Genomic DNA, 17,556 nt, shown 5'->3' with positions numbered 1-17,556 from the left:
CTATACCAATGTTATATATTGTTGTGTCAAAATATTTAAAAGTCCAAAACTAACGAGGCAAAATGATTTCGTCATTTAAGCAACATACCAAACTGACGAGGCAACCGATGAGGTGTTGCGCGTTGCTAATGATGTTACTTTGTGACAACAACCAACGAGACCGTTGAGAGACCTCTTAGAATGGCAGAACCATCATCATAGTTAGTAACAAAATATACTGTTTGAAAAATACAACGTTCCATGATACATTTGTTCGAAGTAATGTCTTCTTAATTATCATGGTATTTATTCTATCTTACAATTAATTCCAAGTGTAACACAAAAAATGCAAAATTATATCCAACAACAAACCAATTTAAGAAAAAAATAGTCAATTTCCATAAGAAAACAAAACATAAAGCCCAAAAGTCTATTAACAACTTTTGGGTCCAATATTATTGAGTGGAATTTTATCTTCCATTTTAGACCCTTTAGGAGTTGTCGCAGATGTTGATGCCTCCCCGTTGCCGGAAACAACTCTTGGCGACTTAGTCGAGAACGCCCGAGTCAAAAACGACGGCGCTCTCGACATAACCCAACGTTCAGACCTAACCACCACCCGATCTAAACTCCCCATCCGCCTATAAGATTTCCTCCGGCCGCTTATCGCCCCACCGGCCCTATACCCCCTTCTTCCACTCCCTTCTCCAGCCATCCGTACCGTACTTCCTGTTCTGTTTAATAAAGCCCGGCTCACAACTTGTTTTCTTACATCTTCAGGTAACCTTAAAGTAAACCGGTCTAGATTCTCACCCGGCTGGACTAACGAGTGTCCGGTCGAATGAGATCTGAACTTGTTAAACAACCTTGGAAACATCGGCCAAGATTGTTTAACACTTTGGTTCCGGTTCAGTGACTCTGGCTGCATCTCGGTTGCGGCTGGATCGTCGGCAACCGAGATGGCTACCGCATCTGAACCAGTAGTAACCGGTTCGTTTACCTCGTTAGCTGACGTAACCTCGCCACCTGCTAACTCTAAATCACCGCCAACGCCTGTTTCTTCGCCCGAATCTGGTTCCAGATTCGCGCGACAAACAGGACAAGTGACGTGATTTTCAAACCAAGCATCAATACACTCTGGATGAAAAACATGATCACATTTAGGAATCAATCTTAATGTTTCTTCATCTTCATATTCATTTAAACAAACAGCACACTCTAATGCTCCTTTCCCGATTTTAAGTCCTTTTATAGAAGAATAAACAAAAGTCGGAAAAGTCTCGATGACCGTCGAATCGAGGCCGCGTGAAGCGGTAGCACGACGGCGCATAGAAAGCGCCGCACGGATGCTACCGCCGGCTTCGTTCGACCTCCGACGGATGTAAATCGAAAAAAATGCCATTAGAAAAAGTGCAGCTACAAGTATCACTATTATTGTGATAATAGAAGGATTAAAATCTGCATATGGATAAGCACCTGGTGGAGGTGGAGTTTGAGCTCTAACATGATATAGCAAAAATAATAGTGAAAATAATAGAATCAGTGAATTAGTTTGATTGTGTGAGGTCATGATAAAATTTTGAGGAAAGGAAATTTTGTGTTTGTTTGGCAGATAAAAGGGATAGTAATTTGGAACATAACAAGTGTGTGTGGTTTACTTTGACTTTTGTGGAAATGGATGCTTATAAAGGGTGTATGAAAGTTTGAATAGGTCTTGTGTTAGGCAACTTCTGATGTTTCAAAGTATAGTTCAATAATTGGGGGGTCTTACATGGAGGCTGGCTCTGGCTGCTATATTTTCTTTGTTTTTCTAACTCAATACTGTTTGTGTTTTTTTGTTCTTTTTAATAATAGTTAATTAATTGCATAAAACGTCATGTGATTTACACAAAAATTAACTCTTTTAATAAGGTGAGACGACAAATGAGATTATTATACAAAGCTCACACATCTTTTTCAAGACAAAGTGTTTGTATTCCCATTCAAAAACTATTTAACAAACAGCAAAAGATTAAAATCATAACGTTTTGATAGATTGAATTTTAAGACTATATGCAACTTTAAGTAAAAGAAAACATGTTAGATCATTTATTTTTAACGTAATAAATTAACATGGTCAATTCTCATACTATAGAAAGGACAACATTATCATTTCAAGATAACAAAATGTATATTAACAAAGGACAATGACAAAGTGTTCATGGAAATTTTTCAAAAAAAGTTCAACCATGTAAAAACCGGTTTTTAATTGTGTTGATCAAAACCAGTTTCGGTTTAGAACAGGTTCAATTCTCCCAAAACAGTTTTTGGGCATGGCTAAAAGGAAGGTAGAATTAGATTGAAGACATGTTTTTTTTGACATAAAAATCAAATGGAAGTTGACGGAAGATCTTATGACATAAAAATTGAATTATATATATTGAGTATATAAAACATTGATGAAAGGATATAAGATACGTACAAAAAATTACAAAAGAGAAGATAAAAAAAAAGGAAAAGAAAAGGATACAATGGGAATAAAATTACACATTTAATGAGAAGATTACATGGAAGTCTAAAAAGTATAATAATTAATTTATAACTCCTGTGCCTAATGGGCACATACTAGAAATTCCCATGTATAAAATAAGTTTACCTACATAATTATCTATATTAAGTTGGTGAAAGGTGCATTTAGCTAATTCTGTTGAACTTGTGAAAACTTTGGACCTATGTGAACTAAAAAGAATTTTGTATTGATTGTTAGTAATACACCAACAAATCACAATATTAACTAAGTTCTTGATTTCATGCTAATTGGATGAATCTTTTCCAGCTAGTTGGCATTCAAGACTTGGGAAACTGTGCGTTTGGTTATCAGAATTTGATGAAATTGGAATTGAATTTCGTTCCTTAGTGTGTTTGGTTGTTCAAAGAAGGAGGAATCACATTCCGTAGGAATATAAACATTCCATCATTTGATGGAATCTCCATTCCTTAGAGATGGAGGAATGAATCTCATTCCTTCACACACTTGAATTTGCAAAAAATCAAAAACATTCCGTCAAATTTCATTCTTTCAAATTTCAATTCCTTTGATAGATTTCATTCCTTCCAAAAACATTCTGTGAACCAAACGCGCGGTCTTAATTTCATATCACATCATGAGGTATCATAGCCAATATTCGAGAACAAGGACATACATAGTGAAATGTACCATAAATTTACAACATTTTTCTTTTAACATAAAAAAGAAACAGCACACGTTGCTCAAAACTTATGGTCCGAAACGGGGATTAAACCCTTAACCACTTGGTCATGGGGCACCTTAGTTACACTTACAATACCAGTAGGACATGATGGATACAAAAGAGCTTGTTTTTTAGTTGTGCTATAGATGAGACGTATTTTCAATACACAGCCAGAATTGTAAGTTAATGTGAAAAGTAATACTAGACTTATTAGTAGTTCACGCCTTCACGGGCTCATTGTTATATCAACAATCATATAGTTTCGAACCTAAATTATGGAATTATTTTTGTTAAGATTACGAGAACCTAAAGTTTACCAATGAATGTAGTTTTCTAATAGTTGACACAAAGTTGGTAACAAAATCACGTGGTCACCTACTCACCTAGCTAAAAGTTAGAGATTTCGGCAACATTGTTATGACATCTTAAGCTGGAAAGTGAGGGATTAAAAATTCGTTGTTATGACATCTTGCATAAAAATTCATGTTTGTATAAAAAGAGGCTACAAAGTAAAATAAAACACATAAGTAAAAAATAAACACACTACTAGAAAAACAGTTATTCTTGACGCGCAATGCGTGTCATAAAAGGGTCAGATGACGCGCAAAAGCGCGTCAAGGAAGGACCAGTCATAAATTTTCATGACCTGCATTTGGGCGTCATCCTTCTATGACGCACACGTATGACACACATTTATGACTCTCTTTTTTGACCTTCGAATAAAAGAGTCATAACCTTTATGACCCACCTTTTTGACATGTTTTTGAGTGTTATAACCTATAAAATCATTTTTTTTTTGTCTGTTTTTTAAAACCTGATTATATATCTAATACCCGTATGAATTCACAATTCTCATTTGTACATAAAGCTTCATAATGAAAGATGCTTCATAAAGCTTTATCAATGATAATATGTCGAAGAAATATAAACGGTCAATATATATCATACATGAAATTTAAGCCGAGGATCAGCACGTGCCCTCTGAGGATTTATGCCAGCTGTTCAATTGAATCTCACGACATCTTCAGGTGATTTAAAAGTTCGTGGTTATGTCACTGGCTGCAACTTTTTCCTTCATGGCAGGTTACAACAATTAGTATAAAGATTGAGTCATATACTTTTTAAAAAAAGGTATACTTTTTCGGTTCCTCCTTACCCTGGTTGACTGCTGGAGTTTCTGTCTGGCCTCGCATACCCAAATGTATTGTAGAATCAACCTGCCTATAGGCTTTGCAGAATACCTTAAAAATCATACATGAAAAAAAAATAAAAAATGATACAGTGTCTCGCATGGCCTACTTATAAGCACTTTGTATGACTTAAAATCTAACCTCAGGGAGCTTGGTGGAAAAGTGTCTGATGTAATCACGTCCAATGTGTTTCACAATACTGTCTAGAAGATATAGTGATGGCAACTTTTGATCACTAGGAACCTAAAATATATACTTTTAATTAGTGTCAGTAACATTATTGATTTCAGTAACCTCTCAAAGCATAAATACAACTCTTTGAACAATAAAGATAACCAATAGTCATTGCAGCTACTACAACGAGATTGACTAATCCTACAATAGCCATTCCAAAGTTCAACTTTTAACTTAAAAGTCAGCTTAGCTAGTGTTGTACATGTACTTAAAGCTTCATAATGAAAGATGCATCTATATATCTATATATAATATAAAAGTTGAGTTTTGAAATCAATTCTAAAACTTTAACTTCTCTTCATAATAATTATGATTAATGTTAAAGTTGATTATGAGAATACTTAATGATAGTTATGTGTTAAATGAAATTTGAAAAGCCTAAGTTAAGTTTTGAAATCAATTCTAAAACTTTAACTTCTCTCTTCATAATAATTATGATTAATGTTAAAGTTGATTATGAGAATACTTAATGATAGTTATGTGTTAAATGAATTTGAAAAGCCTATAATACATGTGTACAAGAAAGTTAATTAGTTCTTGAAATGCAAAATGAAAATTATGTGGGTAGAAAATTTTAATGATTTGCAAAAGTTGTTTTAGAAAACCAAGAGTATTAATCTTTCTTCCTAAATCTTAAAAGTCAATTATGTATGGAGGGAAGTTAATTACCTATATGCATGAAAGTTGATTACTTGCAATGCAAAGGAAATATATGTGTATAGGAAAGTTAATGACTTGCAAAAGACGTTTTGAAAAACCAAGAGTATTAATCTTTATCCCTAAAGTTATCATATTAGCATGCATCTGTATCTATATTTATATATATATATACATATATATATATATGTATTGTTATAGATTTATTTTCTTTGAAATTCGATAGGTCCTTTTATTCAATACTTTATTTATTATCAGATATATCATAATATGTGTGTGCATATTATATTTTTAGTTGGTTGAAAATATTAATAGGGACGGTGTTTGGGTTGCTTAATCATTGGAGGGAATGTGAGTACGTGAGTTGTTGATTATATAAAATAACTTATTAATGAGAATTGATGATAATGACAGTTTTTGAAATGTTTTCATGTGTATATCCTAAGGTTTGTGTATTTGATGGAGTCTATAAATAGGTCAACGCACCAAAACTTTCCCCATTATGACCTTGCGATTTCTATAACATCCCAGTCTTAAAAAACTAACTTCATCAATGAGAAAGGTAGCAAAAGTTGAAAGAAAGTATAGTGAACCTTTGTTTTTATACCATTTTGTGTTAGGTAGACAAACTAAACATTTACTTGGTATAATTTAACTATTCAACAAAACCAATCAATTTAATCATGAAAAAAATTTTCCTTCATCCCCCCCGTCCAACGAACGGGTTTTAAGCCCTCGTTTTCATAAAGAATTACTATTCCTACAGGACCGGTCATAAAGCTTCATAATGAAAGATGCATTTTCATAAAGATTCTATAATTTGTATTACTTACGCATCCACTATTTGCTTGAACTGAAGATTGACGTCGCTAGTCGATATCAGAAGCAAAAAGAAAACTTACTCTCAATTGATCCAAATCTGATGCAAAAGAGCTCATCCTTTAGTTCAACATCAGAGAAATCAGAAGCATGTCACACGCATGACTTATCATTCCCATCATGTTCTTGGATAGTCATGGCAGGAATAACTACAATATCAAATCAATCATTTAATCAAAACACTTTTCACAAACTAAAACAACTCAAGAAAGCAATAAATAATTCGGTCGTATATATATATACCTAAATGATTGGCACAGATCTTTAGGGTTTTGGATTGACGCATAACAAAACGATACATATTAAACACAATACATACACACACAATTATACAAATAACATATATATATATATACATACACTTAAATACATAATCACACACTGATATACACACACAAACATATATACAAGCATATATACATAAATACAGACACACTTATTTTGTTATGTATATATACACATATTGTAACATCCGTCAAAATTACATTCAACAGGATTTTTAATTGAAATCAATTAAGATGTTCTTCGCTTAATTTCCAAAGTAATTTAAGCTATTTAAAGGCATGCTTAGGTGAGCAAGTGCATGTTTAAACTTTCTAATTGATTATATGAGTAATCAATCTATTGTATGAACTATTTGAGCAAGATTTAAAACCATGATGACGAGCAACTAAGAAAATAAAAATGTTATATTCCGTGAAAAATCATAAAACGTTTATTTTTCGCGTGAGTTTTTATCGTATGGATTTAAGACTTAGGGAAACCTAATATCTAGTGTTTCAAGTGATTATGATTTTTAATTCATAAAGTAACATACTCGAAAAATTGGAAAATTTAATTAATCTTGTGAATAGTAAGGAGGTTAACTAGTTAGTTTTACTAGATATTTTGTAAACCATTAGGTTTTGAACACATCATCACTTTCTATATCATTTCACCACATTTTGAACACATCACCATCTTTTATAAACATTACTATTAAGTTTATAAAAAGCTAGTATATACTTTATATACTTACACAAATTAGATAAACATATTTAACTAGATATTTGTTCTAACCATCACAAAATAAACACATCACCTATTTCCTTTTACTTCCACCATAAATACACCACATCACCACCTTGCTAAACAAGCATGTCACCACCTCCATCCTTGGTAAAGAATTTGGCCACCACACCACAAAATTCACCATACATTTCACTTAACTAGTAAACTCATTTACTATAAGTACAAGCATTAAGCCTTCATTTAAATTTGCACCTCCCACAATTCTTTCTCCCTCAAATTGGTATTCTACAACTCTATAATCATCCCCTCTCCCCTTATAATAATAAGTCTCAAGAACTCTTTAAGAAATTCAAAGTAAAATTAAGGGTACTTTGCAAGGAAATCGTCAAGTAAAGTTGTTATCGGGAATTCTTTCAAGATCATTAAAAAGCCTAGTTATAATGGCCAAATGAGGTTAGGATTGATTCATATTCTTCAAGTAAACAAGTCCAAGCTATAGTCGATGCTATCAAGATCTTCTTTGGAGCTCATTCTTATATCGTTACTTTGATAATAGAATTTTTAATTCTCCAAACTTGTAAGTGTTTTTATACAACCTTACTATACTTTGCTCTATGATTGTAAAACTATATGTTATCTATTGATATGTTTGTCAACTTATTATACTCAATTGATACATACTTGCATTTAAATACGTTAAATATCACTTTTATACGAATATTGAAATGTTGGCACTTTTGTTGAAATACATGAGTAAAACACTTTTAACAAATACTTTGATATACTAATTATGGTGTATAAATAAATGTATAGCTATATATTATCCTAATTCATATAATTACTATTCACCATCTGTGAATTGTTTTGTATTTTCAATTTGTTTGGTTTGTGGATAGAATATATCCTTGATACGCTTTTAACCGTACTATATTTCTAAACGTGATTGCCATTGACCTTGGGCATCTCTGGAGTATACCAACGGAGCGGATTGTAGTTCGCAAACGGTTGCGATTCGCATTCTAAATGCAACATGGTTCACCGTCTGGATACTACACGACCCAACGTCAACCCTAACACAACTTGGAATATAATATTGGTTTCTTCTTACCATTTAAGGTATCTCTTCAATTGTAATTAATACATTTTGTATTGATTTCAGTATATACTATCAAAGTATCTTTTCATCTATAATTAATACATATTTTTATATTAGTTATAATATAGTGTAATGTTGAAAGGCTAGGTTGAGTATCCAAAATGGTGAACATTGTCTTCTATACGTAATATAATGATTTGCATAGGTTAAAAGCTTGTTGTGCATTGCGGTTATTTAATTTGATTATTGTGTCGGGAAGGAGATGAGTATACTTGAATACCTTTATATATTCGTCGGGTCAATTACCATACGATGGTGGATTCCGTGTGTGGTAATTGATTTGGCGTTGAGCCTAAGTAGGGGACGTCTTTGATTACGGGCCTAAGTAGTGGTCATAGCTCATGTGGAGCATTGTTATTGTTATAACTTGATTGTGATTGTAATCATTTGCTTATATGGATACATGTAATCCGTTGGCACAAAGGTGAGTATTATAGATATGGCACGACGGTGCCATAGTCTATATGCAATAGACCTTTGTGCATTGCCCTCCTTCGTTTATATGATTGTATGCAAGTATATTCACTAAGCATTTGCTTACCGTTTAGATGTTTACCATTTTATAGGTGGTTCCGGAAGAATGAACTAAGATTTTGTTGATTGGAAGTTGGATAGAAGAAGGTTGTTTTTGAAAAACTTGAAGGTATTGCCATTCTTATTAGAAGAATGATGTTTTTGGTAGATACTTAGATATCCCACCTCATTATGGCGCTTGATACATTGGTTGTGTTTTGGCAAGTAAAATATGTATGCTTTTGTACTTATAACTTGGTCATACGGTCATTTGTATCTTAATGAAATTAGGTAACTTTGGTTGTTTGTAAATTGGGTAAATGACCTTTTTGTGTAAAAACACATACTTGATCAAATGGATGACTTTGGGATGCTGAATTATTGGTTTATAACTTATTTAGATGTCTAAATGTAAGGTATTTCAATTTGGTCAAAGGTATGCTTTCATGAAATGTTGACACATTTGGTGTTACTACAGAAACTGCGGATGCTGCTTATCATCCGTCAGAGCATCCGTAGGTGAAGGTGGACATCCGCCATACCATCCTCCATCTGCTGTCCTCGGCCTCACTTTTTACCGAGCCTTCGTTTGAACTTCTCGAGTTCTGAAACTTGTAAATTAGTCTTATTATACCATTATAAGAACATTTTATTTGTCATTTCTTGAATTATAACATTTTGATTTTCAGCGAAATTTGGCAATATTTTCTAAGTGTTGATACTGGTCAACTAAAAAAAATGATCATTTCGGGTTGAGTCGTTTCAGTGTGAAAGTCATTTGATGTGATGTTTTACACTTTATTCTCAACCTTTTACTCAATCTATCACTGTTCCAGATGTTATGGAAACAACTGGATAAAGAGAGATAAAGTAAAAAGGTTTCCTCGTAATCAGTGTAAAGTGTTGTAAGTACTTTATACTGAGATGCTTCAGTCTTCGATCAGGTAGAATCATCTCTGAGCTCTGCTTATGAGATGATTCTCTTTCTTCAGTCTTCGACTTGAGGATGAATATCTTCAGTTTGGGCTGATCTTGATATGAAGTGAAGCTTCAGTGAACTTATTCTGAATGACTTTAGAATTCTGTACAAGTATTTTTCACTGAAATTCAGCTTTTTCTGAACAAATTATACTTAGTCGATTTTCGACCCAATAGTTTATATCTATTTCATGCGACTATAAATTTATTTCTATTTTATAAAATATATTTATATAAATTTTATTATTATAATTAATATAAGTATTATTTATAATAATAATAATTTTAATTAATAATAATTACTATTAATATTACAATTAATATAAAACTTATTTTATACAAATATATTAATTTTTAATAATAATAATAATAATTAATAATTATTACTATTATTATAATTAATATAATAATTAACTGTTGCTATTTATTTCATATTTCGCTATAACTTTATCTAATTTATTTTAAAACAGTTTATATTTATTTTATATAAAACGTTTAATTAATAAAGAGTTATTTATTTTATAAAATAATTATGTTAGACTTTTAATTATTTTATAAAAACCAATAATGTTTTATATTATTTATAATTTATATTATGAATTTCATTCCAGGGTAAAAATCCTGGAAGAAGGTATCTTAAGGAGATAAGGTATTATGGGCTAATCAGAATGCCTCGTGTGTCAAATTAAATTAAAACACGGGCTGGCAATTTTGTAAATAAATCAAATTTTTGTGAAGCTTGGTCAGCCTGGGTTCTAGGTCAGCTTAAGTTCTGGTTTATATTGGGTTCTGGGTCAACATAGGTTGGGTCAACATAGGTTGGGTCAGCTGGATTGGGTTAGCTTGGTCAGTTGTGTTGAGTTAGTTTGGGTTGGGTCAGCTTGGTCAGCTAGCTTGGGATAACTTGGTTTGGGTCAGCTTAGGGTTGGGTTGGGTCAGCTTGGGGTTGGGTTGGGTCAGCTTAGGGTTGGGTTGGGACAGTTTGGGGTTAGGTCAGCTTGGGGTTGGGTTGAGTTAGCTTGGTGTTGGGTCAACTTCGTGTTGGGTCATCTTGGGGTTGGGTCAGCTTGAGGTTGGGTTGGGTCAACTTGGGGTTGGGTTGGGTCGGGTTGAGGTAAGTTAGGTCAACTTGGGTTGGGTTGGGTCAGCTTGAGGTGATTTGGGTCAGCTTGGGTTTGAAGTCAAAATATTTACAGATTTGCAACCTTTTTTTTAATAAAAAAGTCACATGTCAACTTTTGGCTGGTTGGAAAAACCTCTTCTCCTTTCTCTCCTTAACCCACCTTCTCATTTAATCTCTCTCCTTTCATTACATTCCATTTAATTCTGGTCAACCAAACAGATACATATTATTATTCAGTCAAATTTCAATTCCATCGAATTCCAATCCATTCAGTTTCCAATTACTTTTACAGATTCTAAACTCCCCGTTAGATGTAAGTATATGTGGTTTTGTAGGCTATTCTTAACATTTGTTGTTTATGGATTTCACCTTTATTGTGAATGTTCAATTAATAACTAAAATATTTAATGAACATAGATTATGTATGTATTAAGTGTTGACTTGACAAGTGACGTGGCGTGACATAGCAATAAACTATAACAACTAGACAGTAACCCGGTAGCATACATCGTTGAACAAAATACAGAGGTCTTTACATCGATTGAATACTATTGAAGGTTACAACACAAACATAATCATTTGGCTATATTTGGTTACACTTTGGTGCTTTAAACCATATAAGAATGGATGTAATTGGGAGATTGCAAGAAAACAACACAAGCCCAAGAGATTTTTTAAGAAGTAACAACAAAAGTCCTAAAAAAAAACCAAAAACTTTTAAAATAAATAAAATTCGGGCTAAACCGGTTTAGCACGAGCTTGAATTGAACCCAACCGAAACATATGGATCGCAACCTCGGGCTTCAAATTAGTTTGGTAAGACTAGATCGGGCCAGAACGGGTTTTGATCCGTGCTCATGGTTAACCACTTATGACTTAACCCTTAACTAAAATTTTTAGGTTTAATGAATATTCTAGAAAATTACTATAAAACAATAATAATTTAATATTGACAGACAAACGTACAACTATATATGCTTACTTTACAATATAAATTACACTATCGTAATGGTAAATGGTAAATCGAAAACATTACAGAAACAAAAAATATAAATTACGAAAATAGAATGAAATTGAGGGAAGAAAACATAAATACACTTTTGATTACCCAAAAAACAAACCAAAATCTCTCTCATTTTCATTTATTTCCCTTCTCTGTTTGTTCCCGCTGCTCCTTTCTCGCACTCTGCTCCTCTCTCTACCTTCAATCAGTAAGTTTTCTTCATTGTCAATATATATAAAAAAATATATATACATGTATTTCAGTTATTAAATCGCTGTAATAATTGCTTCATTTAGTATATATTTTATACTCACATTTAGGGTTTGGTATGAATATATAATCATTCTTCATCTCTTAATTAGGGTTTTCACTCACCTATTTTGTTTTATTGTAATAATAATAATGTGTATTGATATTGATAATTATTATCATATATATATATGTATAGATATAAATGCTGGTTTTGTACCCAGAATCTATTAAGTATAAATGTTTGTACAATTTAGGGTAATACATTTTGTTTATTCTCATGATTGCTGTGTTGATATAATGAAAGGCACGTGAATGTTTGTATTACTCTTACATTGATGGCATCACCACAAATTGTCAAACTTTTTATTATTTTTATTTATTTATAAAAATGAGTCTTACAGGGTTTTTTTTAATTTGTTTATTTATTATTTATTCTTTTTTTTTTTTCATTCTAGGGCCATGCAGTGGTGACAAATTTGATTTTTGGAAATTGATTTTTTTTTGGTAAAAAAATATCAAATTATAAACATTCCGGCCGCAGGCTTTGGAGTGATGTGGGAATTTGATATCTTTGTTACATAGTCTTAAAATAGTGATGAGAATTTTGGTTTATACAGTAAAAGTAATAGTAATATTGTATATATAAAGATATAGCTATAAATCACTCTGTTATCTGGCACTTCGCACTTTGGGCTTAACTAGTCCGTACGTTCTATGTAATCTGCGACAATTTGTGGCCCGTGCCGTTATAGTATTTTCTACTTATGTTAGTGATGGATTATTTTATCGTTTCCTTAAAGTGTGTCTTGTGAACTCCGTTCTCAGTAATAGTCCAATTTTTCTGGCTTATTTTTGAAAAAGTAAACTAGGAAATTTTGATGCATAAATTGTTTGCTTTTCCCCCCCATTTGAAAGATTACTACTTTCTTAGTGATGTTATGGACTACACTCAATTGCAGGTTATTGACACTGGTTGGAAATTATTTATAAGAAGGTAGATAGATACACTCCAATCTGTTGGCCAATATATATACTTTCTCAGGTGGGACTTTAGTATCTTTTTTCTGTTAAAAATTTGGAACGGACACAGGCTAAACATGGATTATATAATGTTTATTTATTTGTTGTAGATTGAAAGTAAAAATAGTGAGTTCGAAAAGGAGTGAGGAAGCAAAGCATTAATTTATTTTGTTTGACTTGTACGAGTTGCACGTATGATGAAGGCTTTTGAGTAGTTTGTATTTGTATCATTGTGGTAATGGAGTGTAACAAAGATGAGGCCATCAGGGCCAAGGAAATAGCTGAGAAAAAGATGAAGAACAATGATTTTGAAGGTGCTCGAAAAATTGCTCTCAAGGCTCAAAAACTTTTTCCTGGACTAGATAACATCTCCCAATTGTTAGCTGTTTGTGATGTTCATTGTTCAGCACAGAAAAAGATAAATGGCAGTGTAGTCGACTTTTATGGAATTCTTAAACTTGAAAGTTTTGCAGATGATGCCACTATTAAAAAGCAATACCGAAAACTTGCACTTGTTCTTCATCCTGACAAGAACCAGTTTCCTGGAGCTGAAGCTGCCTTCAAACTCATTGGTGAAGCCAATATGATACTCTCCGACAAAGCAAAAAGGTATTTTCATGACACTAAGTGTAGGGAGCCTGTAAAACCTTCGGTACCAAAACCACAAAATCATCAAGGAAATCAAAATTCTTATGCTGGCATGCAGTTTGGGGCCAACCCCAAATTCTCTAATGTTTCGAATGGCAAGCCATCATTCTGGACAGCTTGTCCTTTCTGTAAAATTAAGTACGAGCTTTACAGGGATGTGGTAAACAAAAGAATAACGTGTCGTAATTGCTCACAACTCTTCACTGCTATTGATCTGGGTCCCTATCAATCAGCCCAACCAAATCCCTCTGTGCATCCTGGTATGCATAAAGTGGAGCCAGAGTCCAACACTGGCCGACATGCCTCTTTTCAACAGGAAGAGGTAGGAAAAGTGAAAAAAGCTAAAGTCGAACCACCAAAGGCCGAACCATCGTTTACACCTTTTTCACACCAAGGCCCTCAATCTACACAAACTGGAGATGCCAAATTTGGTGGCAGTGTGAGGCCTGAAACAGTAGAAAATTGTAATTTAAAAGCAAAAAGTGGAAAGGAAGGAGTTACTGCAACTAAAGACTCTGGTGGTAATCCTATTGATGTCTCTGATTCTGATGACGGACATGTTCAAAAAAGATCTCGTAAAAGGGTGCAGGTTTCTAGCAGGGAGGATAAATTAGATGAGTTCATTCCAGAAAAACGATCAAGGCTGAGGAAGTTGTCTAGTGATGTCAAAGAAAATCAAAAGAAACAAAGGGAAGTTCTTGAAGCAGAATTTAAGAATGATAATGGTAAGCAAAAGGAACCGAAAGCAAGTGTTAATGGTCAAGGATGCATGCAAAAGGACAAGATCAAAGAGAGTGATAAATTGAAGGAAGAAAATGGCCATGCTAGATCTAATTCAGACTCTGAAGAGGATATGGACCCTGTGTTCCATAGCGTTCCAGATCTGGAATTTAGCAATTTTGACGAGAGTAAGGAGCCGCATTGTTTTGCCGTTGATCAAATCTGGGCGGTATATGATCAGATTGACAGCATGCCGAGATTCTATGCACAGGTGAAGAAAGTTTATGCATCTGGGTTCAGGCTACGTATTTCTTGGTTGGAAGCAGATCCTGAGAACCATTTAGAAAAAACATGGGCAAAAGAAGGTTTACCCATTGCATGTGGTAGATTTAAACGTGGAGCTTCAGAGGATACAAGTGATCGTCTCATGTTCTCTCATCAAATATCATTTGAGAAAGGTATTAAAAAGTTCTCTTTTGTCATTTATCCTAGAAAGGGTGAAATTTGGGCTCTTTTTAAGGATTGGGATATTAAATGGAGCTCTGATCCTGAAAGCCATAAGGAATATAAATTTGAGATTGTGGAGGTTCTTTCTGATTTTGACAATGATAATGGCATTCTTGTTTCTTACATGGTAAAAGTTGAAGGTTTTGTTAGCTTGTTCCAGAAAACGAGCCGTGCACGACTTGCTGAATTTCGGATCCCATGCAATGAACTCTTAAGATTTTCTCACCGTATCCCATCAAAGAAATTGACTGGCAATGAAAGAGAAAATGTCCCCATCGGATCTTATGAGCTTGATAATACTGCTCTACCGGATGACCTTGATCAGTTTTATTTTTCTAACAATGTGAAGGTGAAGCCTGAACACGTCTCTAACCATAGTGGTGCTTCTTGCCCTAAATCACCAGAAGTGAAAGCCAATAACTTTGTTAGGGGGAAGATTAACGTCAGAAAATCACCTAGAGGCTTAAAGTGTAACTCAGAGCAGTCAAATGGTATTGATAGCAAGAGCAATATTGCCACTTCATCTAAAGGTATTGAGTCTTTTTGTCATGATGATGACATGAACACAAACTTGAATGGCAAAGAATCAGATATAGTTGCTCATGATTTCGATGAAGATAAAGAAAATTGGAAGTTTGAAAAGGGTCAAATATGGGCACTTAGAAGCATGAATGGAAAGCTTGGTTGCTATGCATTTATTAAAAATATTGAAAAGTCTCCCCTTAGATTGCATGTAAACTTACTTGAAATATGCTCTAATTCGATTAGGCCAAATGCCTGTGGCTTGTATAAAATTTGTAATGGTGCAGTACAAATATTACAGAGAGAGAGTTTTTTGTATCTGGTGAAAGCAGAACTAAATGGTAAGACCAAATACAATATATATCCACGGGAAAACGAGATTTGGGTTTTACATGATACACTGGATGCCAAGTGTACATTCCCTAATGCTGGTGATTGTGAGATTGTTGAAGTTGTTGACAACAATGTAGATGTTGTAAAGGTTTCGTCCCTCTCACGTGTTCCTGGCCAGAAGTCCATTTATAGGTATCTTGGGAAGGTTATGGAGATACCACTTGCTGAGTCAGACAGGTTCTTTTGCCGGGTCCCTGCCTTTCGTTTAACAGACGAGCTAGATGGTTGCATGAGAGGGAATTGGGTGCTCAATCTTGCAGAATTTCCAGGTATCTGACCATCTCTTCTGGCGTTATGTGGTTTGCATGTACATACATAAGTGTTTACATATAGTCCAGTATACAACTCTGTCAGATTAATCTATTACGCTGATTGCTATCCTATATCTGTATGTGCTGCATTTTCACATTTATCTGATCTTTTGTCGATATATAACTATATAACCACTTCGTTCCGAATTGGTAATCATATCAGAGGTGGCATAATGGGGTTTTCAAGTGGGTTGGGCAATTGTTTAATATAGTATGTGAAAAAACGTGTGTATTTAAAAGAAGTTCTGTGGCTTCCACATTTGTTATCTCTAAAATGGTTCATCTGGTTTATGTAGCGAAAGGATCCTTATAGTTTCCTTTAGGCTAAAGACTTTATTTTAAACGTTTGACCAGTTAAAATCGAAGTACAACCTGTCCTATTCTTAACTAAATGGGTTGAATTTTTTCACCTTGTCATAGATATTAATTACTCCAATCATGTCACTTTGACGCCCTCTTTTAAATCTTTGACGGGATTTTGTGGCTTGATATCAAGGACCATTATGACCCCCTTCTACAACTTTTCAAGTTTTATCCTGAGAGAATCAAAATCTCAGTTGTGATTACTAACAATGACAACATATATGGCTTATGTCCAGGACTGTATGCAAGTTAAGCATGGGCGGTGCAGTTGGTGTATGTGCTCTTAGAAGAAAAATGGAGAGGGTTTTGGGGATGAATTAGTGCCCTGCTTCTCCTAACAGATTCAGATGTATCTATATGTCCTTTTTTCTTCTTTTTCTTGCCTAGGTTGATGAACAGAATGGCTTCTAGGTTTTTTTTTTTTCTTTTTTTTTTTTTTGTCGGTGAAAGGTTTTTGGTTTTAGCTTAATGTAAAACACCTGTTTTAGATAGAATTTCTTTCTTCCCGATCTTAGGGCTATAATGCTGCAAGTTCATGGAATGTAAAGAGAAAATACGCCAAACGTTTGGTAGCTCATCTGGATGAAAAAGACCCAACATATATGTCTAAATGATTGTGGATATTGGAAAGTATATGATGGCTATTAGCTGTGAATCCAATTCTCTACTATGCGAATCGTCTAATGGCTACTTTGATTTCATCAAATTTGTCACTTATCAAGTTTACTGGGATATCCGCTAATGAAGCTTAAAATGTTTTAACAAGTTTTTACAAGCCCAACTGCCCAAGTAGAATCCCAAACATAAGCCTAAACCCAAATAGAAGCAAAACCCATATGTGCATATTAATGCCCGTTGAATTGGGTA

The 17,556-nt window shown here is 33.7% G+C and overlaps 2 protein-coding genes across 2 annotated transcripts; one reads left to right on the top strand and one right to left on the bottom strand.

Annotated features, from left to right (window-relative positions):
- Positions 1–248: 248 nt before the first annotated feature.
- Positions 249–1,632, bottom strand: LOC122578289 (E3 ubiquitin-protein ligase ATL6-like). Its single transcript, XM_043750216.1, has one exon. The coding sequence runs from the start codon at positions 1,547–1,549 to the stop codon at positions 413–415; it is 1,137 nt and encodes a 378-aa protein (XP_043606151.1). The 5' UTR covers positions 1,550–1,632; the 3' UTR covers positions 249–412.
- A 10,418-nt stretch (positions 1,633–12,050) lies between these two features.
- Positions 12,051–17,336, top strand: LOC122609739. Its single transcript, XM_043782684.1, has 4 exons — positions 12,051–12,161; positions 13,165–13,247; positions 13,336–16,284; positions 16,926–17,336. The coding sequence occupies exons 3-4, from the start codon at positions 13,464–13,466 to the stop codon at positions 16,940–16,942; spliced, it is 2,838 nt and encodes a 945-aa protein (XP_043638619.1). The 5' UTR covers positions 12,051–12,161; positions 13,165–13,247; positions 13,336–13,463; the 3' UTR covers positions 16,943–17,336.
- The last annotated feature ends 220 nt before the right edge of the window (positions 17,337–17,556 follow it).

Source organism: Erigeron canadensis, chromosome 8, assembly GCF_010389155.1.
Source record: "Erigeron canadensis isolate Cc75 chromosome 8, C_canadensis_v1, whole genome shotgun sequence".
NCBI lineage: Eukaryota > Viridiplantae > Streptophyta > Magnoliopsida > Asterales > Asteraceae > Erigeron > Erigeron canadensis.
Note: the sequence above shows the minus strand (reverse complement) of the source record. Positions and strands in the feature narration are given on the sequence as shown.

Coding starts and splice junctions, on each gene's coding strand:
- LOC122578289 (XM_043750216.1), bottom strand. CDS start 1,549: ATGACCTCACACAATCAAACTAATTCACTGATTCTATTATTTTCACTA.
- LOC122609739 (XM_043782684.1), top strand. CDS start 13,464: ATGGAGTGTAACAAAGATGAGGCCATCAGGGCCAAGGAAATAGCTGAG.